This window comes from Lontra canadensis, unplaced genomic scaffold (genome assembly GCF_010015895.1).
Source record: "Lontra canadensis isolate GAN:19392208 unplaced genomic scaffold, GSC_riverotter_1.0 scaffold94, whole genome shotgun sequence".
Lineage (NCBI taxonomy): Eukaryota > Metazoa > Chordata > Mammalia > Carnivora > Mustelidae > Lontra > Lontra canadensis.
Window position 1 is genome coordinate 7,586,141 of NW_022631088.1, and position 23,788 is coordinate 7,609,928.

Here is a 23,788-nt window from a genome sequence, read left to right on the forward strand (position 1 = left end):
CGCGATAGTGAGAACAGACAAGCAGGAAAAACAAAGCCCTACCCAGCTCTCCACCCGAAATGGAGAAGTCCCGCTGGAGAACGGCCCACTTCTGGATGCAGTAGGGTCGGGCGGTGGCCTTGCTGTTGACCCTCTGGATCCCCTGCTCGATGGCCTGGTACACAGCCTCGTCCTTGGTGCCCACGATCTCAGACACGGTGGTGGCTTTGCTGCCCACCCGCTGGCAGAAGGCCACAGCTGGCTCGGTCAGGCTGTCCGTTGGCTCGGACGTGTCTGCGTCCAGCACGCACTGAAAAGCCAGAGGTCAGACCGGGCCCAGGCCTCGGCCCACAAGACTCAAGCCCCGGTCTCGGAGGGTGTGGGTCACCGCAAGCTGCTCCAGAGACAGCCTGTGGTGGCACGACAGCCAGAAGGACCTCAGCCAGGAAAACCATGGGCTTTTTCCCCGCTCAGCAGCCTGGGCTTGGAGCATCTGGGCAGGGAGAGCCAGGGCAGGATCCCTGGGGAACCAGGCTGAGCTAGACTATAACAGGTCATCACAGCAGCTTGTGACCACTTGTGTTTCCCGCTGCAGGCAGCCAGCAGGTTAGCCCAGAACAAAGTCTGAGACGTAGATGTGTCCCGGCCGAGCATGGCTTCTGCCTGGGCCAGACCCTCACCCCCCCAGAGACAGACCCTGCCCCCGACACACCTTCAAGGTGAGCAGCATGGATAGGAACTTCCTCTGGTCCCCGATCAGCATGGCATTGCTGATGATGGGCAACTCCATCTTCACGGCCTCCTCGATGGGCACAGGGGGCACGTTCTCTCCGCCCGCTGTGATGATTAATTCTGGGGAGGCAGGGCCAGGCCCCCGGCATAGGCTTCAGTCCAGGTGCCCCGGTGGGACCAGGACCCCAGCCTTGCCCCCAGCCTCTGGAGGCAGGAGCGCCTGGCAGCACTGGGGACACTCAGGGTGGGGGGCAGTGCCACGCCCTCAGAGGCTCCTCACACCTGCTGGGGGACACCCGCTGGGGGGACACCTGCTTGGATATACACCTGCCAGGAGATACACCTGCCGGGGGGACACCTACTGAGCGATGGTGGCAGTTCCTGGAGCAACGTCTGGTTGGGGCTCCCACTCCTTTGCTCATTGTCCAAGACTGTCGGCTCAGACCTCACCGGGCGCCCCAGACGTGCCGCTGTCGCCCCACAGTTGAACTGCCGCTCCCTGGCAGGCACCCGGCGCGCACCGTGGGCCAGGCGCTGTGCTACGTCCTACATGTGCAGTGGTTCACTGAACCCTCACAACCGGCCTAAAAGCAGCTCATTTTATAGATGGGGAAACTGAGGCCTGGGGCGGTTAGGTGTCTTGTCCAAGGTCGAGTAGCGTCTGGGAACGCGGTATATAGCCCAGTTCCCGAGCTCCTGCCGTGAGCCTCTCCCCTTGCCTGCACCTTCCCAACACGCCCTCCCGACTCCATCTAACACACCACGTGCTCTTCTCAGGGAGCCCTCGCCCCTCCGGGGACGCCGGCTCCCCCTCGGAGCTGCAGTCCCAGCGTCCTGCCCTCGTCCACCACCTCGCTCGCTCAGGGTTCCACAGCGGGCACATGTGCAAGACCAGCGTTTGCACTTAGCACTCCGGGCTCCTCCCTGGAGGGTGGTTTACGGCCAGGCCAGATGGTGGTAAGCGGACATTTGCTCAGCACACCTGGCCTGCTTTTGCTGGATTGAGCCCCCCAGTTCTAGTTCAACAAGGAGGAGTTGGTCCCCTTGTGTGCAGGTCCCGTGCGGACGTTGAGACGGGCCCTGGCCGCAGGGAGCTCCCAGGGTGGTGGGACAGGGAGGCTCGTGGCCTGGCCGCACGTTGAGCGTGAACTGGGTGTCATGGGCAGAGGGCACACATGTGCAGGCCAGTGAGGCAGGGAGGCAAACACGGGGCAGCGGGGCCCCTCCAGAGCCTGGTGGGTGCCGGCCGCTGAGCGGCTGGGGCTCGGAGTTTCAGGACACTGGTGAGCGGGGTGAATGAGGAGTGGTTCCCGAGGCTGGCCAGAGAGGAGGCGTTCAGACCGGGTCTGTCAGCGGCAACAGGGGTGGGGCGGCGAGGGCACCATGGCCAGGCAGAGCCCAGCAGCCGTCAGCACCCCGGCCTTCCTCTTTCTGGGGCTTTCTCTGGCCCCCTCCCCCCACCTCCTACCAGTGTTTTTCACCCATTAGTGTGCAGAGAAGCCCTCAGCAGACTGGGCACGGAAAGGAGCACCTTTCCAAAAGTCCCCACTCAGGGACTGAATGCTGAAAGCGTCCCCCACGATCAGGAACGGTACACGGACGACTACGGTCCCCACGTCTATCCACCACTGCTCTGCCCGTCCTATCAGGGCAGGAGGCAAGAGAAACACCCAGAAGCAACGGAAAGGAAGGAACAAAACTGTCAGCATTTGAGATGATCAGGTGTTGTGCACAGAGAGCTGGAGAGACGTCTACGAGCACCACCTTCTAACAGGCGCCCCGGGGTCACATGACCCCAGCCCGCGGGACAAGGCCCCTCTGCCAGCAGCAAGCAAGTAGAAAGCACATTTTAAATGATGCTCTGTACAGTAGCACCCCAAAAATAAGATACGCGGGAGCAGATCTAAGGAGAAAGGTGCAGAAACCTCCACACCGCACAGTAGGAAACGCGGCGGGGAGACACGAAGCCGAAGGTTTGAAACCCAGGGACAGGCCGTTTCGCTTCCGCCCGTCGATGCCCACGTCAGGAGCTACAGGTACGTCTCCCTGGCTGTGACACCTGTCTTTACTCCTGGCGGTTTGACCGCGTGGAGGTTTTTTTGTTTGTTTATACCAAAGTCAAAATCTTGTAGGCAACTGGCATGATTCCAGCCAAGGTCGGCTGAAAGATGAAGACCGAGGCTGTGGGCCTCACTCAGCCAGATAACTGGCCGTATCACAAGATCCTCGGGTGCGAGGACAGGCGGACGAGAGGGCTCCCACATGGCCCTGTGTGGCGACACCCTGAGCACGGTCTCCTCCGCACAGAGGCTGGGCCGGTAGATGCAGAAAAGTCAGCTGGGCTCCAGCCTCTAGCCATACTATTTTAAATATTTTATTTATTTACTTGACAGAGAGAGCGAGAACAAGCAGGGGGAGCAGCAGAGGGAGAGGGAGAAGCAGACTTCCTGCTGAGCAGGGAGCCTGATGCGGGACTCGATTCCCGGACCCCGGGATCTTGACCTGAGCCCAAGGCAGACGCCTCACCGACGGAGCTCCCCCTGCCTGACCCCAGCGCCCCTAACCATACTATGTTGAAAGGAGGGCCAACTCAGGTTGGATGTTTCTGGTTACTCTCCCCGCCAGCGTGCCGGCCCTCAGCCGCCATCACCAAGCCGGGCCCTAGGCGTCGCTCTCAGCCGGCACTCTCAGCTGGCGCCCGTCACGGCAGAACTGTGCCTCCAGGGATCTCACAGCCCTGGGCTGCGGGCTGGCAGCCAGGATGGTCCTGGCTCCTCCCAAGGCTCAAGCCAGACCTGCCCAGACTCTGCCCAGAGGGCCAGCCCTCTGTGACACTCAGAGCCCGGGCTGAATGGCACTCCTGCCTTCGAGATTTCCAGAGTTGTTCCCCCACTCACTGGGAAGCAGGCAGAGATCTCCCCCCAGGGATGTGCTTGGGCTTACATCCCCTTGGGCAGTGAGCAAAACACTTTTTCCGTTCAAGTCCCCAGCTGTCCCCCCTGCCAGGGCCACATCCCTCATGGGAAATTTCTCTGAAGTCTCCTGCTTTATTCTAAATTTTATATCCAATCTGTGTTCTCAATATCATGCCCATTTTGCATGTAAAAATACATGATATTTATGCCCCAGAATCTTCTGGAAAGACTTGCCTTGTTTCTCTAGGGAGTTGGAACCCAACCCCACCATTTACTAGCTGGGTGACCTTGGGCAAGCCCCTTACCCTCTCTGGGTGTCCTCCTTAGGAAGTCGGGGTGACAGTGTCTGCCCCGCAACAGAGACAGGGAAGTAAGATGCTGTCAGTCCAAGTGCACGAGCTTCCATACGGGCTCATGACTCGGGGCACACAGGCCGCGGCACGTCCCCTCCAAGCCTGCAACCACGGAGTTGGCTGCACTCACCTTTGAGTCGCCCGGTGATGTAGAGGAAGCCGTCCGTGTCCAGGCGCCCCATGTCACCCGTGTGCAGCCAGCCGTCGTCGTCGATGGCCTCCCGCGTCTTGTCCTCCATGTTGAGGTAGCCCATGAAGATGGTGCGGCCCCACAGACAGATCTCCCCGACGCCCTCAGCATCCTCGTTCACCAGCTTTGCCAGGCAGCCGGGCACCACCTTCCCGGAGCTGGGGGCGGCCGAGGGGGCTGGTCGGGCCTCAGTCTAGGGTCGGACTCTGCCAGGAGCATCCCCTCCAACCTCTCCCTCTTAGCCTCCAGAGCTTTTGTATTTTAATAGGGACTTAGAGTGAGAGGCTTTAAGGAGAAAGGAGGAAGGGAGCGGGGAGAGAGAGGAAGGAAGAAAGGAAGGAAGGGCCGGCACAACTTCAAGCTCGGTGATGGGCTGACCGGAAGGGGTCTTTTAAGCATGACAGAGGGTCCCTGCACTCACCCCAGAGCTGACTGCCCTGCCCTCCCCGCTACCCACCCCCAGTGGAGCAGGGACAGCCTGTGACAACACCCCGCCCTACAGGAGGGAGGGGACGGAGCCAGAACCCGGGGCGGAGCCAGAACCCATGGCGGGGGTGGGGGGGTGGGAGTGGGGGGGCGCGCGGAGTGGGGAGCTTGCGACCTCAGGCTCCCGGGGACAGCATGGCTGAGACCACGCGCATGGCCCCAGGGGCCCGGCCCAGGATGGAAGTGATGGCTCAGGACAGCCACACTGTGGTGGCCCCGGGGTCCAGCAAGGGCAGGAGGCTTATGGGTACCTGTAGAGCCGGTAGTTGTTGGGGCTGGACATGAAGTGGGGGCCCGAGGTCTCGCTGAGGCCGTAGCCCGCATACAAGCGGATGTTGAGGCCCAGGAAGAAGTGCTGCGTCTCGGCTGTCATGGGAGCCGCGCCGTAGAAGCTCTTCTGACACTTGGCAAAGCCCAGCGCCTGCCGGACCCTGCTGAGCACGAGGTAATCCGCCAGTCGGGCCGAGAAGGGCTTCAGGTCACTGTGGGGAGTGGGGAGTGGTTGGCGGAGGAACACATGTGCTCACAGGGGCAAGGGGGGCATCGGGCGGCTGCTCGCTGGCCAGGCCATCCGTGAGCGGGCCTGCACGCCCGGGTGTGTGTGCCCCGTGTGCACCGCGCCCCGAGCCTGGAGGTCAGCCCAGCTGGGCCGTGTGTGTGTGCGGAACCTTGCGGTCTGTTTGCACGGACACTCAGGGCCAATGGGCGTGATCCCTGCTGAAGCCCACGGACGAGTCGCCCATGTGTGTCCACTGTCCCCGTCTGTGCACACGAGGCCATATTTGTGGACATGCGTGTGCTTCTCATGAGACCTGATGCCGGTTCACAGACTCACTAGTGATGGAAAACACCTCTGCCGGGGGGTGGCCAGGGCTATGCCACGGACCGTCCCCAGGGTTGTGTGGGCGTTGGACAAGCAGTCAGACGGCCGTGGGGTCCCTTGGGGGCTGGAAAGGCTGGAAGAGGACGCATCACTGTGCCCCGTTCCCTGGTCCGGAAACCCCCCAGGAGACCACAAGGAACCACTCCCGAGAGGTGAATGCCACCCAGAGGGAGGGAGGCCGTCCTGCCAGCCCGAACCTAGATGTGGGGGACCATCTCCTGGACCGTCTGGGAAGGGGTCTCCAGCCCGGCGCATGCTGGGGCCTCCACACAGGGGTCCCCAGAACAAGCCCAACTCAGCAGATCCCCGGGTGCCTGCTGGCCCTGTGCCCCCACCCTGCTGCCCCACCCCCCGGCCTCCCGTACCTGCCCGGGCAGGTGAGGTTCTGCTCCAAGGCCACCGACATGGCCCAGAGCAGCATCTTGCGCCGGATGAAGCCAGACTGGGCTGCTGCCTCCTGGATCCGCTCCATGAACTTCTCCCACACCCGGGGCACCCCCATGTGCGACGTGGGCTCCACCTCCCGCAGCGTGTTCACCAGGCTCCCCTGTCCGGCGCCAGGGAGGGAGGCCCGCCAGCTCAGTGCCAGGAGGCCCCCACACCAGCATCAGGGGCACACCCCCACAGCGTCCCGCGCCCGGGTGCCCACACAGGTGCACACGCACACTTGCACATGCCATGTTCCACGCAGTCGGCCGCTGCTGGGCAGCCGTCCCCACTGTTTGTGTGGCCTGACGCTTTAGCGCTGCTCAGCCCCCTCCCAGCCCTCTTTCCTCTCTAACTTGACCTCTCCCCTCAGCAGTGACTGGTGCAGGAATGGATGAGGGGACCTTTGGGCCTGGAGGTGCGGGGAGTGTTGGGCAGAGTGCCGGTTGGGGGCGGGGGGTCCGGGAGAGCTCTCTGCCTACTTAAAATCAGTTTCCAGTGAACGGGATAGCTGATGAGCCTGGGAAGCAGGGGAGCTGTGCACCCACAGCCTTCCTCTGAGGATGCCCTATCCTTGATGGCACGTGGCCACTTTCCTCCACGTACCGGCATCAGCCCCTTGTTGCTGGGTCACACGGGGCATGCTGGCTGCAGCAGAGAGAGTTCTGGCTGACAAATGTGCGGGGGACCCACTCGCTCCCACACCCCCAGGTGCATACACGAGTGCGCATGTCCACGGACCCCTGCCCGGGCCAAGACAGACTGACCTTGAGGGCGTCAGGCTCGGCAAAGCAGACCTGGGCCCCCCACTGGATGCCCGTCCACAGGTCATAGATCTGCGCGGCGATGTGGCTGAGGGGCAGGTAGCTGACCACCACCTCCTGCTGGACTTCTGCTGGCTGGATATCGCCGGCCTGGCTGCCATACCGTGCTGTCCACGTGATCTAGAGGACAGGTACATGGGCCTGGCAGGGTCCCACGGCCTGTCCTGGAAGTGCTCACCCCGGGGGGCTTGGGCGACCTCTTCAGGCAACCCCCAACCCTGGGCGTCTCTGCAGGGAGCTCCCAGGATAGGCCTCCCCTCCCCTCCCCATCCCCTTCTGTGGACTTGGTCTGGACCACAGACCCAGGGACCGTCCCACGTGTCCTGCCCCCCTCAGCTGAGGGGCCAAAGGAGCATCCCCAGGGGCTGTAAGGGGAGGTCCCGTGCCCAGATCCACCTGCGGCCGAGCCCACCCATATGGGACCCGCATACATTGTCCTGACTCAGCATCACGCCCTTGGGGCTGCCAGTGGTGCCGGAGGTGTAGACCAGTACGCAGCACTGGTTGGGCCGCTGGGTGGCGATGACCGCATCCAGGGTCTCATCGGGCAGCCCGTCCCCCAGCTGCATGAGTTCGTCCATCTGCAGCAGGAGGGAGAGCGCGGGCGCCCGGTCAGTGGGGCGGCCAGACAGGCCCCACCTGCCCCTCGCGCCCTCCACGCACCGTGTACACATTGGCCATCTTCTTTGGCAGGGCGTCTCTGTATATCACCACTGCCCTCAGGTGTGGCAGGTGTTTCCAGGTCTGGGTTGGCAGGAAAAATAATGGTGTTTCATTGAAAAAGAGAAGTTACCTGCTGAGAAAAGCCCCATCTCCAGGTGTTCTGCCTGATGGGCACTTTGGTCACTGGGTTCCTAGGGTCTGACCTGCAACTCAGTGGGACACTCGCCCCTCTTGGTGCAGAGCTGTCCCCTCATGAGAAAACCGAGCATCCCAGGGCCTGGTTGAATGAAGTATGGCTTATCCCATATCAGAGAACTTTGTGAAAGAGAGAGGTACAGAGAAGGGGAGAAGGAGAGGGAGAGAGGGGGAGGGGAGTGGAGGGGGGGAGGGAAGGGGACAGGGGAGGGGACAGAAAGAGGGGAGGGGGACAGAGAGAGGGATGGGACAGAGGGGGGAGGGGGAGAGGAGCAGGGTGGCAGAGGTGGGGACAGAAGAGGGAGGAGGACAGAGAGAGGGAGAGGGACAGAGACAGGGGGAGAGGGGACAGAGACAGGGAGTGGGGAGGGAGAACAGAATTCGGTTGTCTTGCTGAGTGGAGGTGACAGAACGCAGAGTTCAGGAAAGCCAAAGCCATGGTGGCTAGAGTCTGGGGGACTGGACGCTAGTAAGGAGAAACTAGGCAGAGAAAGTTCTAGAACTCTCTCATCAGATGTCCAGGGCTCCCGGGTCTTTGGCTGAGTACCAGCATGCATGGCAGCCTCCGGGGCTGGAGGACAGAGCTCATAAGGGGCCAGAACTGTCTGTGTGTCCATTAGGCGGCACGCAGGTGCTCCCGGAGATGTTCAGGGGAGACCCAGAAAGGTCAGATCTGAGCACTGGCGCGAAATCTGGTAAACCTGCCCTGAATGGCCAAACCCAAGTCTTAAAGTTCAGAGAGAGAGAAAACAGGAAGGACAGGGCCCGTGGGAGGACACCAAGACACCCAGCACACATGGAATCGGAGTCACAGGAAGTATTTTTTTTTTTAAAAATTGAAAAGCAGTCTGAGAAATTTCCACATTTGATTATAAATCCACCAATATCAGACTCACAACGAACCCCAGGCAGGATGAGCACAAAGAAAAACCACAGCGAGTCACAACAGAACAGGTTGGTAAACATCAGTGAGGAAGAGAAAAGCCTTAAAAGCAACCAGAGAGGAAAAAGGAGCACTCGTACGCTGTTGGCTGGGATGCCGGCTGGCGCAGCCGCTCTGGCAAACGGTATAGAGGGTCCCTGAGACGTCAGACACAGAGCCACCCTTACAGAAAGAGCCCAGACGTCCACCGACAGATGAACGGGCAAAGAAGATGCGGTATATTACAATGCAGTGTTACTCAGCTGTCAAAAAAAAAAAAAAAAAAAGGAAATCCTGCCATTTGCAACGTCGTGGACGGAAATGGAGGGCATTATGCCAAGCGGAAGATGTCCATCAGAGAAAGACGATTGTCCTGTGACCTCACTGATGTGGAACTGAAGACACAGAGCAAACGAGCAAACGGGAAAGAGAGAGGGGTAACAATTTTTTTAAAAGATTTTATTTATTTATTTTAGAGAGAGAGAGCAAACGGGGAGGGAGAGGGACAAGCTGACTCCCCACTGAGCACAGAGCCTGAGGCAGGGCTGGATCCCAGGACCCTGAGGTCATGACCTGAGCCGAAACCAAGACTCAGACGGGCTCAACCCACGGAGCCACCCAGGTGCCCCCAAGAAAGAGACTCTTAACTCTAGAGAACCTAGTGCTGGTGACCTGAGGGGAGCTGGGTGGGGGATGGGGAGACAGATGATGGATAGGTGATACCGGGGGGTGTGGGGCGTGTCGGGTCGCGGGACTGTACCTCTGAAAGTAGTATCTCCGAAAACTGAAACTATGTATCAACTACTCTGGAATGAAAATAAAATGTCAGAAAATAAAAATACATAAAAGCAGCCAGAGAACCAAGATACCCTACCTACGCGGAGAAGAACAAAGACACAAAACAAGAGACTTCCCATCAGCAACGACAGAGTTGAAAACATTGGAACGGGGTCTTCAAAGGCTGAAAGGAAAAAAATCCTATCAACACAGATTTTTAAGCCACATGAAAATATCTTTCAGAAAATGAAAATAAACATGTTTTCAGATGCGTATTACAAGAAATGTTGAAGAGAATCCGTGAGGCAGGAAGATGACTCGGAGCCAGACTCCTGTCTGCAGGAGGAAGGAGGAGCCTCAGAGGCGGCCAGCGGGAGGCGAGTGGGAGAGACGTCCTCCCTGCATTTAAAACGCCTTCCAGGGGTGCCTGGGGGGCTCAGTGGGTCATGATCCCAGCCGCATCGGGGGGGGTCTCTGCTCAGCAGGGAGCCTGCTTTCTCCTCTCTCTCTGCCTGCCTCTCTGCCTACTTGTGATCTCTGTCTGTCAAATAAATAAATAAAATCTAAAAAAAAATTAAAAATCAAAAAAATAAAAAAAAATAAAATGCCTTCCAGCAGTACCACTGGTGGAAACAATACTGTGTAGGAGGGTCTGTAACCTGTATGGAGGCGGACTGGAGGCGGGGACCCCAGCAGAGCGGCGGGACCAGACCATGAGTAGCTCAGCTACTCACGGGGGGGTGGGGGGGAGTAGACACGCTAAGTCAGAAATGCCGTGGCTCGGGGTACCTGCGTGGCTCAGTGGGTTAAGCCTCTGCCTTCAGCTCAGGTCGCGATCCCAGGGTCCTGGGATTGAGCCCTGCATCGGGCTCCTTGCTCAGCAGGGAGCCTGTTTCTCCCTCTGCCTGCCTCTCTGCCTACTTGTGATCTCTCTCTCTGACAAATAAATAAAATCTTTTTAAAAATGCAAATGGTGGGGCACCTGGGTGGCTCAGTGGGCTATAAAGCCTTGAGCTTCAGCTCAGGTCATGACCCCAGCGTCCTGGGATCAAGTCCCACATCCGGCTCCTTGCTCAGCCCGGAGCCTGATTCTCCCTCTGCCTCTGACCGTCACTCTGCCTGTGCTCGCTCACTCTGACAAATAAATAAATAAAATCTTAAAAAAAAAAAAATGCAAATGGTAAAAAAAAAAAAATGCAAATGGTAAACCAGAGCGCAAACACTAGCAAGCCACTGGAGATTAACCGGATGCCACAGGACAGACACCCCAGGACAGACACCCCAGGACGAGCTGAAATGCAAATAAAGAACCAAGTGCAGAGGAGCGCAGGGAGGAGGGGAAGGAACAAGGAGCATATGCGTCCTCCAGGAGCAGCCGTGCTGCTGGGTAGGACAGAGAGGCCACGAGACACCTGCTGTGAGCACAAGGACATGGGCTGCTGGGACAGTGCAACCGTCAGTCGGGAGTCTGGAGTCTGAGCCAGAGACGGTCGCTCCGGAAGGAGGACTCTCCTCCGTCTTCGGGACAGTCCTCAAGGAGAAGGTTGTATGTCGCCAGAGGGCGCGGGAGCCTGGACGTGCGCGCACGCGACGGACCTTCCAAGGACAGGGAGCAACACCTCATGGAGGGGAGGAGAAACGGACAAACCCACAATAATAACGGGCGACTCGCTGCTCCGTTTCTCAGTCCTGGACGGACCGAGGAGGCAGGGGATCAAGGAGACCGACGACCTGAACGCCGTGACTCCGCCCGCTGCGGAGACGGCGTGGCACTCAGCGGCCTCCCACCCAGCGGCTGCGTGACGCCCCTCCCTTCGGACGTGCCGGGACATTCACCAGCAGGGGCCGCCGTCCCGCCCAGCGCAAGTCCCAGCAGGTGCCCCAGGTGGCAGAGAGCCCCAGCTCGGCAGGAGGGAAAGTTCCGAGAACAGGCCCGCGGGTGAAGCAGAAAACCAGCGCTCATTTGCCGCCACTCGCGAGGTAAACATTCAGGCCACGACCTCCACGGAGGAAGGTTAACGGGGAACATCCCCGTGCACAGCGCCCCCACCACATGCTGATGGAGCCCAGCTCCCTGCGAGGGTCCCCCCCACCCCGCCATACCCCCCCCCCAGGCCGTGGCATGGAATCTGCCTGTGGGGTGTGTGCGGGGCAGGGCGCCATTGGAACGCGGCCGTCTTTCCATCTAAGAGCAGGGACGGGGGTTAGAGAACCAGGGGAGCAGCAGGGAGGGAAGCGGGCGGGTAACCCCCCACTGGACACTGCTTAGGGCAGCTGACCTCGTTTCTGCTGTGTGCTTGTGGCAGTGGTTCTCACTGTCGGTCCCGTCCGAGGCACCTGCAGGTGTGCTCCCCTCCCCACAGGGTGCCCGGGCCGCACCCTTCAGCGACGAGGGCAGGAGGCCTGGGGTGGGGCCTGAGGATTTGCGTTTCTAACAAGTTCTGGGTCAGGCTGCTGCAGTCCCCGCAAGGTGGGGCTTTGCTCTGGGTCAAAGACACTCCGGAACCATCACCGGCAGCTGCGGGGCCATTAGGTCCTGATTCAAAGAAACCTACTGTCCAAGGACATTATTCTGAATGGTGACCTGCGGGGAGCATTTCCTCACTCTGGGCCTCAGCCTCTTCAGATGCAAAACGGGGCCGGGAGGACAGCATTGGGCTTAAATCAGGGGTCCGTGCCAGGGCTGCAGAATCCAGGGGAGGGAGGCCTTCCTGCCCTCGGACTCTGGGGTGCCCGCATGGAAGCTGGAGAGAAGGGTCCCGCCTCATTGGCTCTCGGGGAAACCTTAGAGACTGAGGCCCTGGCAAAGCTGGCCTGGGGGCCCCGGGTCCGCTCCTGGCTGGGCGTGGGGCAGGGGGTCCTTCACCTCAGAGAACTCTTGGGGCTCCGAAGCCCCCAAGGCCGAGGAAATCACTGAGTCCCGGGGTAGCTGGGTGGGCCCGTGACGGGACATCCCTGCTGGTCACCACTCTCCAAGTACTTGTCCCCCTTCTGTTTCGTGAAGGGCCTGAGTGCTTGGGGTGGAGGCGGGGGCGTGAGGAGGGGCGCCCAGCACTCCGCACCCCTACCTCCTCCCCAGTCCCAGCAGGATGGAGACATTCCTGACAAGGTCCTGCAAACACATTGCAGAGGATCCCCAGGGAGGTGAGCCACCGGCAAATCTTTAATCCTCAAACAAAGCAGGTCCAAAGTGCCTTGAGAAAGTGGGTTTTCAGAAGAATCCAAAACCGCAGGGACAGGGCGCCTGCTTCCCCACCCCCTCTCTCTCCGCCTGCCTCTCTGCCTACTTGTGATCTCTGTCAAATAAATAAAATCTTAAAAAAAAAAAAGCACTCACATAGGTTGAATTGTGTCCCCCAAAAAGATATGTTGAACTCTTAAGCTCCAGTCCCCTAGAATGTGCTCTTCCTGGGAAAACCGGTCTTTACAGAGGGAATCCGGCTTAAACAATCGACCCTGACACGGCCGCTGTCCGCACGGAAAGGGATGTGGATGCAGAGACGCAGACAAGGAGCGTGGGTCACACCAGTGGGGAGGCAGAGACGACAGGCTGCCGTGTCTCGCACACCGGCCTTAGCAAGCGGAAGTGGGGGGCCCACAGCCTCACCGGGAGAGCGATTTCAAAACTCACTCTGATTTGGGGTCTCCTGCCAGCGAGTCTGGCTCAGGGGACTGGCGGCCACCGGGCCTGGCCCAGGATTCTGACGGGAGCCAATGGCCAAGCTGGCTTCTTTTTTTTAGGCTTGTGGGGGGAGACCTCCTCACTGGTGACGGAGGGAGATGCTTGCTCCAGTCTCCTCTCTGTGCCTCCAGACCCACCATCTCCCCAGCAGGGGCAGGTCAGGAGCTGGGCCCGGGTAGACATCTCCAGAACAAGCGCCAAGCCACCAAATCCACCCCAGAGGCCTCTGGGATGCAAGGAGCCCCTGAGGGCCTCGCAGGTGTCAGGTGGCAGGGCAGTGGGGGCTCAGGGCTGTCCCTGGGCTGCTGCGCCCTGGCCGTGGTTCACGTGGGCCGCAGCCGATCAGGGAGGTCTCTTAAGTGAGTCTCTGGCCGCAGGGGAGGCTCGGCTGGCTCAGGGGCTGATTTCAAGCCCTTGCTCTGCCCCCACTGTCTTTAGAAGACCTGACAAGACCTACGGCAGGCCCCTATGCCCCGCACCAAGGGTCTGGGTTGAGTGCTCAAGGTGCCCAGGCCCTGGGTCACTGTCACACAAGCCTGAGGATCCTGGTGCCCACAGGAGGCAGCGGGCCAGCTGGCGGCCCTATCCCGAGGCTGTCAGCCCATCCGGGGCTTCCTGGTCCTCAGTGTTCCAAGCAGGGCAGTGGGTAAGTTCCCATCGCCTGGCTTTGTTCTGTGTGTATCCGTGTGGCATGGGGTTGCCGCAGAGAATGAGGGCAACCCCAGAAGGGAGAGTGGAAAAGTCCTTTTGTAGCCGGAGCTCCCCCAGGACACCCGGCCTCTGGCCCCCGGGCCCACCTCCCCTCTGCTCCAAACCTTCAGGATCTTTTCCAGCTGCTTCTGTGTGTCGACCACAATGATGTTGGCGCGGCTGTCGTGGGCGATGTACTGGCAGGCCTCCGGGGAGCTGGTGGTGTAGATGCCAGTGACAATGCCGCTGCGGGGGACCCAGGGTTCACAAGTGAGCCAGTGCAGACGGCCACGCCCTCTGCCCGCAACCCTGCCCCAGGGAGCTGCCACACCCGGATAGACGGTGGGGGGGCGGGGGAGTGGGGGGTGGAGGGGGACGCAGAGGGGTCCTCAGAGGGCCCCTGGGGGGAGATGAGGGCTGGGGAGGGCATGGGGGAGCTCTGAAAAGAGAGATCGACCCTCTTTCCCCTCTCTGCCCTCCTCCGACCCACCGGACACCGCGCCCCACCCCTAGCCACTCACCCTGCAAACACTGCGCCCACTGCCGAGAAGAACCACTCCGGGGAGTTGAAGCCCAGGATGGCCACGCTGTGCGCCTGCTCCAGGCCGAGCTCCAGGACCAAGGCACACAGGCCGGGTCAGCGGGCATGGAAGGGGTCTCTCCTTCCCAACCAGGCTGCCTTCCAGACCGCAGGGACCACCCTCCCGGCGCACGGAGTGGGAGAATGCCGTGGGGCCCTTGCTGCCCCCCACCCGGCACAGCAGGCAGCCCGGCCCGTCTCGAATGCGACCACAGAGGAAAACCAGCAACTGAGTGGCTGGCCCGCGGGGAGGGCCCCGCACACCCCAGCCAGTACATGGGAGCGGTTTCACGGTTATTCTCCCTAAAGTCTCGCCAGGTTGGTGGTCAGGGAGGAGGCCTACGGGGGTCCAGAGCCGAAAGGCGGGGCTGGGGAGGGAGGCTGCGTCTTGAGGGGCCTCACCTTCAGGAAGCCTTTGGCGGCTTTTCGGGCGAGCTGGTAGTACTGGGAGTAGGAGATGCGCTCCCACGTGCCCTGGCGCTTGAAGCCCAAAGCATGGAGGTCCCCATACTTGTCCAGGGCCTCGGAGAACATCCGGTGCACGGTGTAGGGGGGCTGTGGGCAGGCAGGGTGGAGGCGTGGGCGCACGTGCCCATCGGCCCGCGTTGTCCACAGCTTCTCCTCTGCAGGGGAGGGGAGACCACACCTGGGATCATGCTGGCCTAGAGTCACCTCCCTACCCCGCTGGGGTCCCGGTCCTCCCAGGGGCAGAGCCCCTGGGCTGCCGGTCCCAATGGTGCCTCCGGGGCTGACTGGTGGCAGACAAGCAAGGGACTGGGGTAGTTGGGAGGCTGCCTGGAGGAGGAGGTCTGATGGTTCTGAGGATGGGCCAGGCTTAGGGAGGCAGCAAGGAGGTGGAGGCCATGCAGACGCTGAGGGCATAGACCTTTTCTTGTCTTCTTGCTAGTGAACCTGTCCCCTGAGGCTGGGTGGTCAGCAGCGTTTGGGCCACCTCAGGAGAGGGGCCCATCAGACCTCCCGGTGCTCCAGACTTCCCACCCTTCCTCTTCCTCCTGAGAACTGGAGACAGACCCAGCTGGACAGAAGGTCAAAGCAGCAGAAAGTGCAGCCCTCCTGAGGGGGAGACCGGAGACCGGAGGCCGGAGACCAGAGACCAGAGGCCAGAGACCGGGGACCGGAGGCTCCGATGGCCCGAGAAGTGGCCCCGCAGTGGGGACCAACTTCAGGCCTTCTCGCCGGACGCCAGGCGCCATGCCAGTTCCCTCCTGCAGGCGGCCAGTCTGCTCCACGGGGCTTGGCCCCTTGGTTTGCAGACGGAGCCGCTCAGTTCCGGGAGGCCCAGGTATTTCCCCGAGGTCACAGCGCTGGCCCCGTAGGCCCAATGCCACAGCTCACTCTCGGGGCACCACCCCGCCCCAAAGCGTCAGGTGGCCGTTCCCTGCGTGGCAGGTGGGACAGCCTGACCGCTGTGTACCAGAGCCTTCGGCGCACCGTGCGGTCTCTGAGTCGGCTTCCTCGGAGGAGAGGCAAGGATGTAGACCTTAGGGACCATCGGGGGTCAACAGAAACCGTGTCCACAAAGAACCCTGACACACAGGTGGTCTGCAGCAAATGCACGTTTCCGATTTCCCAAGTTCCCCAAATTCCCAAGAGGCTTGCCGGGAGGTCTAGACCCTTCTGTCCTCTGGGCTTCCTTTCCCCGGGGCCCGAGACAGTCCTTTGGAGCAGATGACCCACCAGGAGGCGGGGCAGCTCTGCCACCTGCTGGCTGGACCGCACTGGTGGCCCCAGCCTCTGGATGTCCTCTTGAGGCAGCACCGACCTCAATACCGTCCTGTGGGACGACCTCGACCCTGCCCTCCAGATACTCTTGGGTGGCACATGGACCCTCGAGGTTGACAGGAGACCCCAGGCTGGGACAGGACAGCCGGTTCCTCTTTCCAACAAGCCCACGGAATTTGCCACGCAAAGACGTGGATGTGGACGCCATCAGCATCATTTATAGGATAGTCAAACATGCAAACCGGCAAGCGCCCGTCCGCTGGTGAAGAGTCAAGCGTGGCCCCCGCCGCCCACCATCCCCAAACGCAGGTCCGCTCAGAAACGTCCGTCGCAACCGCTGGGGGCACGGCACCGTGTATCTCTGAACCGTGTTCACGGAAAGAAGCCACGAGTGTGGGAACCGTCCAGAAAAGGTGGGTTCGTGGTTGCCTGGTGGTGGGGAGTCCCCGCAAACGGGCACCAAGGCGGAAAGTTTCTAAAGTTAGATGGCAGTGATATCGGCGCAACCGGAAACATTCGCTACAAATAACTGACAAAATGATTTTTTTTTCAGTGAAAAATAATCACACTTAAAATGGGTCAGTTCGAGGCCGTGCAATTACCTCAGTGAACCTGCTCTAATGCCTGGGCAGCCAGAGGCCCTCTTCCCTTCCCTGGTCCCTAAACCAGAACAGGTGGATTCTCCCTCGGGTGCTTCCCCCGGGGACACGAGAGAGAGGAGGCGGCAGACCGAGAGGGAGACGCAGGCCCCTGCTGCGTGCAGAGCCCGCGTGGGTCTCAATCCCCGACCCTGACATCAGGACCCCATGAAGGCAGATGCTTCCCTGAGCCGGCTTCTCCCTCAGCCCCTCCCTGCTGGTAGTCTCTCCGTCTCAAATGAATACTTAAAATCTTCAAACCTGACGTGCGAAGACAATACCACGGGAGTGGAGAGCTCTGGGGCCGGCCGGTGTCCAGGCTCCTCCTCACCTCCCGGAAGCGCCCGCTCTGGGGTCCTCCTCCTGCTTCTCTGTTCTTCAGCAGGAATGGCACTCATGAAGGGGGCTGCAGTCCAGGGGGACGGTAACCGCCCCGAGCCCCGTCCCCGCGCCAGGGAGGCCGCAGGGCAGGGCGGGGCGGGAGCGGCGGGCACAGCTCCTCTGCGGGGTGGCCGCCCTGGGCACCGAGAGCTGGTGCCCAGCAGGAATGAAAACCGAGGGTCCCATGATGTCTGGGTGTCTGTGCGCAATCACCCTGTTTTCAAATGTTGGCTCACACTTTGAAAGAAACATTACACGGACCAAATCCCACAGAGCTGTCGAAAATCCCCCCTCCTCAATTCTATGAGCCCAGCGAGTCTCCCTGGCGGTGTCTGCAGCAGGACGCGAGCGCCCCTCCCAGACACCTCCCCCGCCACCCGTGCTCCCACGGCCCCCAGCTTTGGCCCTCATTCCAGGCTTTCCAAAGGACACGTCTCTAGACATGGGTCCATTGGCTCTGAAGGACAAAGCATATAGGTTTCCACGGAGTTCCTTCATCTCACCTGTGCTCTCCCATGGACGGCGGGGCCCTGCCTGGTGGTGCCTGCGCTGGGCACGCGGGGACACGGAGGGGACGGCGAGGAGAGGGAATGTGGTAGGCCCTTGAGCCCGGCTGCTCTGCTCTGACAGGAGAGCCCACCCCGGAGGATCACCAGCTCCCCGTGCCGAGCCAAGCCAGCTGGGCCCCCGAGCCCCCAGACCCGCCAGAGGAAGGGCTCTGGTGGGCAAGGGGCCTGCCGTGGTCCCAGAAGCCCAGCCGCCTCCCTGCCCTCGGACGGCTGCCATGGTCCCGGCTCGCAGTCTGAGTGCCCTCCTTGCAGCAGGTGGGCTGTGTAAACCTTCTCCACGGCCACGGACGGCTCAGCTTACCCTCGGAGAAACAGGGAGGCAGGCAGGTCACCTGTGGCGTCGCAGCTGCGATTCCCACCTGCAGGCCGGGTCCCAGCCCCACGCTGACCCCAGTGCCCGCTTCTCCTTTGGGAAAGGACTGTTCCACCTCCTGCCAGGGCCTGGGGGTGTAGCCCAGGAGCGGTGACCTTGGGCAGCGGCCGCCACTGCCCCTTCCCACATTCCGAGGCTCCCGGAGCGACCTTCTGGATCCCAGGTCTGACCTAGACCACAGGGCGGTTTCCACGCTGCGGCCTCTGCGGAAGGCCCTCTGTGACCTCAGCTCACACCCCGCTTCTGGTCAGCCAGAGCAACTCCTGGTCCCCGATCCCCCCACCCACGCCTGGGCCCGAGCTGCCAGCTGTGTCTCTGCCTGGGACTCGCCCTGGGGCATGAGGCTCTCCTGCATTTCCTGTCCCAAGTACCACCCCTCCCTGAATGGGGGGGTGGGGCGGCTGGGCCTCGCTGAGGGTCCCGCCTCTCCCACAGCCGGAGGCCTCGAAAGCAGGTATGACTCCTCCCTAGGGCCTGCGTGTGGAAGCCGGACCCAGAGCAGAGGTCAGGGGGCCTTCAGGGAAGACAGAGCTTGATTCTGTCCCATCCCCGTCCCAGGGAGGCCAGACCGAACCACCATGTGTCTAGGGGACCCAGGCCTCCTATCCTCCATCCTCCCGGTCACTGGCCTGGCCTGACGGTGATGCAAGTCACCTTCCTGCCCAAGTACCCAGAGAGGTCGGCCCACAGAGTGGGGGCTGGCCCATGCGGCCCTGTGAACCTCCGTCCTGCATGCGCGGGAACCTGCCACAGCTCAGGGGCCATGGCCTCTGGTGCCTGCCGCTGAGCGCCCATGGGCCTGGGGACTGAACCAAGGGAGACAGCGGAATCTCCAGGCCTGGGAGGGCCTCACGCTCCCCTTTGTCTTCTCACGTGCACGCAGGCCCACCTTTGGGCCTCTGCTCACGCCGCTCCCTCTCCCGACCCCACCTCTGTCCGAAGAGGACACCCTTCTGGACCAAGAGTTTTCGCTACTACGAGGTGGGCAGAGTCCTCGGGGGGCGGGCGGGCCCACAGAGCAATGAGCCTTGTAGCCCGGCCCTGCCCCTGGCCGCAGGAACTCTGGAGCCTCATGCCCTGGACCAGGCCCATGGGGTCCCCAGGCCGTGGGAGCCTCTCTCGCGCAGAGCACGTGTGGCAGGCCTGGGCCACCCGGGTGGGGAGCCTAGAGAGGCAGGTGATGGGTGGAGCGTGTGCGCAGTGGCGGCCATGGGCACTGGGAGCCACAGCGTCTATTACTTCCCATCCCTCCGCCCACCTTCACTTCCTCCCACCCGGCCTGTCGTCATGACGACCCCCCTGGTGGAGCCGTGTCCACTCACCGGCCCACCAGCCTCCTGCCCTGGGCCTCTCCCAGTGTGAGGCAGCAGCAAAGACAGCTCCAGCCCCACCGACCCCGCTCAGGACCAGCCCTGGCTCTGGGCCGTGTGGGAGTGGGAGTCGGGGACAGTCCCCCCTGTCTCAGGACAGTCAGCCAGATACACCAAAGGGCTTCGGAAAGGAGTCCCCTCGGAGCAGCAGCCACACTTGCAGGACGGGCCCATGTGACCGGAGCAGGGTCCAGAGCCTGCGAACCCAGAGACCCATCTGTCCGTGGCTCTGCTCTGAGCACGGTCCCTGGGACTGACCCCGTGTCCCAGTAGGGACTGGCGCATGCGTCAGGGGAGCCACACCACAGATGCTGAGCAGTCACAAGAACAAGGCATCTGAAGAGTTTAATGACACGGAAATGCCTGCGGACGACATCCAGGGGAACGTGGGGTCAGCTCGCAGGTGGAGGGGAAACAGGCTGCCTCTCAGATCCACACCCAGAGACGACACAGCGGCACCTCCGGAACCTTCCCTTCTTCTCTCCAGACCTGAGCCCGCGCAACCACCATCCTCGCCGCAAACGTTCGCCAACAATGAGGTAACGCTAATCCCGTGGCGTCCTTCGTGGATGGGGACAGAGCCTCCGTGGAGAAGCGGCCGGGATTCCCACACACAGCACACTGGCGGCCTGAGAGGGCTTCCTTACAGGGGGCCGGGATGGCCAGGGTCACAGCAGCTCAGGGCAACAGTAGGGCCAGACCGCAGTCAGTCCTGGCAGCTGAAGGGGGTGTAGGCGTGGGGGTCCACAGTTCATTCCCTTGGGGATGGTGTTGGGGGAGGAGCCGGATACCCTACCAGACCAGAGCAGGGAGGAGGGCCCGTGAGCTGGGGGGCTGCTCAGCCCGCCGCTCTAGGGGCAGTGTCCACAGTGACTGCGGAAACAGAAATCAGGACGGGTTGCCAGCCCCCTTTAACCCTTTCTTTTCTGTTTATTATTTTTTATTTTAAGTAGGCTCCATGCCCAATATGGGGCTTGAACTCACGACCCTGAGATCAAGAGTGCCATGCTCCACCAAGGGAGCCAGCCCAAATCCCCGAGTTGCCTGCCCTTTAAAGTGTCCTCGCCCCCCAACCTGGACGTTGGGCAGGGACGCAGATCCGCCATGCCCCACCAAGCTCACGGCTCCAGGAGCAGCCGAGAATACAGCCGCAACCCAGCCAAGGTCCCTGGCATCCAGGAAGGCCCCCTCGATCCCAGCCCAGCTAGGAGACAGTCTGCGGCCGGCAGCCAACCCCCCAGTGCACAGGAGAGAATGCCAGCTGAGTGCCCGGGATGGGCTTTCCCAAGGCCCAGTCCCCCTCTCCTCGCCTCCTCTTGCTCATGTGGTCACCGGTCTTGGCCTGACCCAGCCTGTGTCTTATCAATCACCCATTATGCTGGGGGTGGCCAGGGGGCTGGGAGCTGCTGTCCTTGAGGCTCTGGGATAAAGGCTTCTGAGTAGCAGAGGAAATCACTCTGAACTGGCTGGGAAGGAGAAAAAACTGGGTGAGGGCGAGGGCGGTGGGGGGAGGAGAAGCCCGGGGCTGTTTACCACAGTCTGTGGGGATGACTGAGAAGGAGCCTATTGTACAGTTGGAGGGATACGTGGGCCTGGGGTGGGGAGGTGGGGCTTCAGGCCTGGGACAGATCTGCCTCCGAGCTGCTCCTTCCAGCTCTGGGCCCCAAAACCTCCGCTGTCGATGTCAGCCTACCCGGGGGCGGGAGTTGGACAGGGCCTGGACGCGGGCCTGGACGGGGGTCTGGACAGGGGCCTGGACTCGGGCCTGGACGGGGGCTGGATGGAGGCTGGACTGGGCCATGGACGCTCCCTCTGCGCACAGGGACCCTTTGCTTCAGCCCTTGGACCCTGCTCAGACCGATGCCAGGCCCTCATGGGGATATTTAAGGGAAAGAGGTCATGGTGGCCTCAGAACACAACTCAAGATAAGGACAAGGCCTGCCTGGGACAGAACAGCTTGTCCAGACCTTGTACAGAATGTACTAGAATGTGATTTTGGCTCCTCTGTGTCTGAGGTGGGAGAGACCCCCTCCACCTGCTGGCCACTCACCAGGCTTCTTGCCCAAAGGGTATGAGCTTGGGCTTGTGGCCACTCAGCAGAGAGAGCCTGGGCAGACCCCATCCTCCCCGGGCCTCAGTTGCCCCACCTGAATTACAATCGGGACAGACAAGATGGTCTCTGTGGGCCCCTCTGGGGTCACCGTTTCTGCCTTTATGTTCTACCCCCTAGGATTCCACTTGTCCAGGCCTGGACCACTCAGTGGGGTTGCTGAGACGGGCTTTGCCCGCCTTGTGGTGGGCGTGTGCTGGAGACGCTCCGAAGCCCGGAGCCAGTGTCCACCTGCCCTGCGGAGCCCAGTTTCCCTCTGCCGGCACCCTCTTCAGGGGCAACCCTGTGGCTGGCCCCCAGGGGCCCAAGGCAGTTTTCCTGTCGATTTGGGCAGGAACCCAGCCTCCCAGCCCCTCCTTTGAACACGGCCCGCTCAGTCGGGATGGGGTGGGGGTGGCGGGACAGGCAGGAGCAGCTCTGGGCCAGGGGCACAAACGGACCATCAGCCTCTCAGCTCTGGGGCAGCTCTTTCTGCCCACAGGGCCTGTCACTGAGCTTTAATAAGACCACATTTTGCATCAAAGAAATTTCAAGGGTTCTTTCTTGACCCCATCAATCTCCCCTAAACTCCGAAACAACATCAGACACGACAGCTCTGGGCCCAGACAAAACGTCTACTACACCCTCCACAGAACTGGACCTGTGATCAGGGGAAGTTCGCACAAGGGTCCCCTCTCTTCCAGGCTGGTGCAGCCGAGGTTCCCACTGGTAAGGCTCTGCCTGCACGCATCCGCTCTGTTCTCGGGGACGTCTGTCCTTACCCACCCCTCCCCTGCCAGAGGCAGAAGTGACCGTGGGGGCGCTCCCCTCCCACTGTCCCCACCCTGCCCCCTGCCTCAGGCTGTGAGCGCCCCAGGACAAGGGTGGTATCTGCCTCCTCCCATCCAAGAGCAGCCCTGTCCTTGAGGCATCTGGGAGGGTGGGAGTACAGGACAAGGAGGCCCCGTGCAGCCCTTGACCCAACCACAGGCCTCACGGGGCTCAGGGCTCCCTGGGGGTGTGGGAGTCTGCTAGAAGAGCAGGCGTGGGGACTGGGCTCTGGCCAGCCCCTCTGCCGGTCCCATCCCGAGCAGCTGCTCTCCCTGGACCCCCCTCCCTTTCCCGTGGTCTTGGCCTTGCCCTGCTCCGGCTGGGGTTCATGCTCCACTGGAAAGAACTAGAAAGAAATGCATCTCCAGGGCCTGGCACAAGGCTGCCTTTGTGTGGAGGTCAGACTCCAGCAGCTCGCAGGCGCGACTCAGTGGGTCTGCCTCCCAGCTCGGAGCCTGGGGACAGGGGCTCGAGGGCCCTCCGGTTTCTGGGAACTCCCAGAGGCCCCGGTGGTAGGTGACGTGAAAACAAGGCTCCCCTGAACTCCCCAGGGGGGCCGCGGCTCAGGGGTGAACTGGAGGGGAGGCGGGGGCTGGTGGGCCCGGAAGGGGGCCACGCTCCCCGGGGCCCCAAGACGCAGCGTGGCGTGTGAAGACTTCCACGTCCTACTAGCAGCGTGACTGAGACCGTCCTAGAACCTCTCTGAGCCTGGTTTCCTCCGTCACGTGGGAATGAACTCAGGCCCACCCCACGCTGCTCTCTGAAGGTAACATACGGGACGGCGAACCCCTCGGCACAAAGCTGAGCATGAGCCCCATGTTCTCCAGGGGCAGGCGGGTGGAGAAGGAGGACTGAACCCCCCACCGCCCTCCAGCCCCTCCCCACGACCGTCTTCCAGTCCCACGGAGAGTGCTTTTGGACAGGCAGCTGCAAGGCTCCTTCCTCCTCCTTCCCTGGGTTTCTGGGCTTGCTGGGCAGTCCCGAGAACAAGAGGGCCCAGCCCTGGTACCAGGCGGGCACGTGGCGGGCACTCGGTCCCTGCGGGACTCGAATCCCACTGCGGCCATGCCCCAGAGGCCCCGAGGCTGCACAGGACAGGCTGGCAGAGCACAACCCACATGCCGGGCCTGTGGGGCTCCCCACGGGCCGGACAGCGCCCCTGGCAGTGCTAACATCCCTGGGAGCAGCTCTGCCCCGAGGCGTATGCCCTCCTTACGCCTCTTGGCATCTCTTTTAGCGCACATGATGACCTTTGCCTTGACGCTCCTTGGTCCTCCGACCCGGAAAGCCCGATCAGAAGAAATCTGGGGGAGGAGGCCCGGGCTTCCCCTCCACCTGTTGCTGGCTCTGCCCTCCCCTCAGTCCTGTGCACAGACCAGAAGAAATGGCCTCCCAGGGGCGCCTGGGGGCTCAGTGGGTTAAAGCCTCTGCCTTCGGCTCAGGTCATGATCCAGGGTCCTGGAATTGAGCCCCACATCGGGCTCTCTGCTCAGCGGG

General features: G+C 61.7%; 1 protein-coding gene across 1 annotated transcript in view; it reads right to left on the reverse strand.

The window, feature by feature from the left end:
• Window positions 1-23,788, reverse strand: part of ACSBG1 (acyl-CoA synthetase bubblegum family member 1) — a 30,378-nt gene that overhangs the window by 1,292 nt on the left and 5,298 nt on the right. Inside the window, exons 5-15 of the mRNA XM_032836914.1 lie at window positions 14,700-14,920; window positions 14,239-14,327; window positions 13,843-13,963; window positions 7,452-7,532; window positions 7,220-7,369; window positions 6,732-6,908; window positions 5,904-6,085; window positions 4,907-5,137; window positions 4,110-4,327; window positions 692-831; window positions 43-289 (exon numbers count right to left, since the gene is read on the reverse strand). Coding sequence (XP_032692805.1) covers window positions 43-289; window positions 692-831; window positions 4,110-4,327; window positions 4,907-5,137; window positions 5,904-6,085; window positions 6,732-6,908; window positions 7,220-7,369; window positions 7,452-7,532; window positions 13,843-13,963; window positions 14,239-14,327; window positions 14,700-14,920 — 1,857 coding nt within the window. The remainder of the gene's footprint in view (window positions 1-42; window positions 290-691; window positions 832-4,109; window positions 4,328-4,906; window positions 5,138-5,903; window positions 6,086-6,731; window positions 6,909-7,219; window positions 7,370-7,451; window positions 7,533-13,842; window positions 13,964-14,238; window positions 14,328-14,699; window positions 14,921-23,788) is intronic.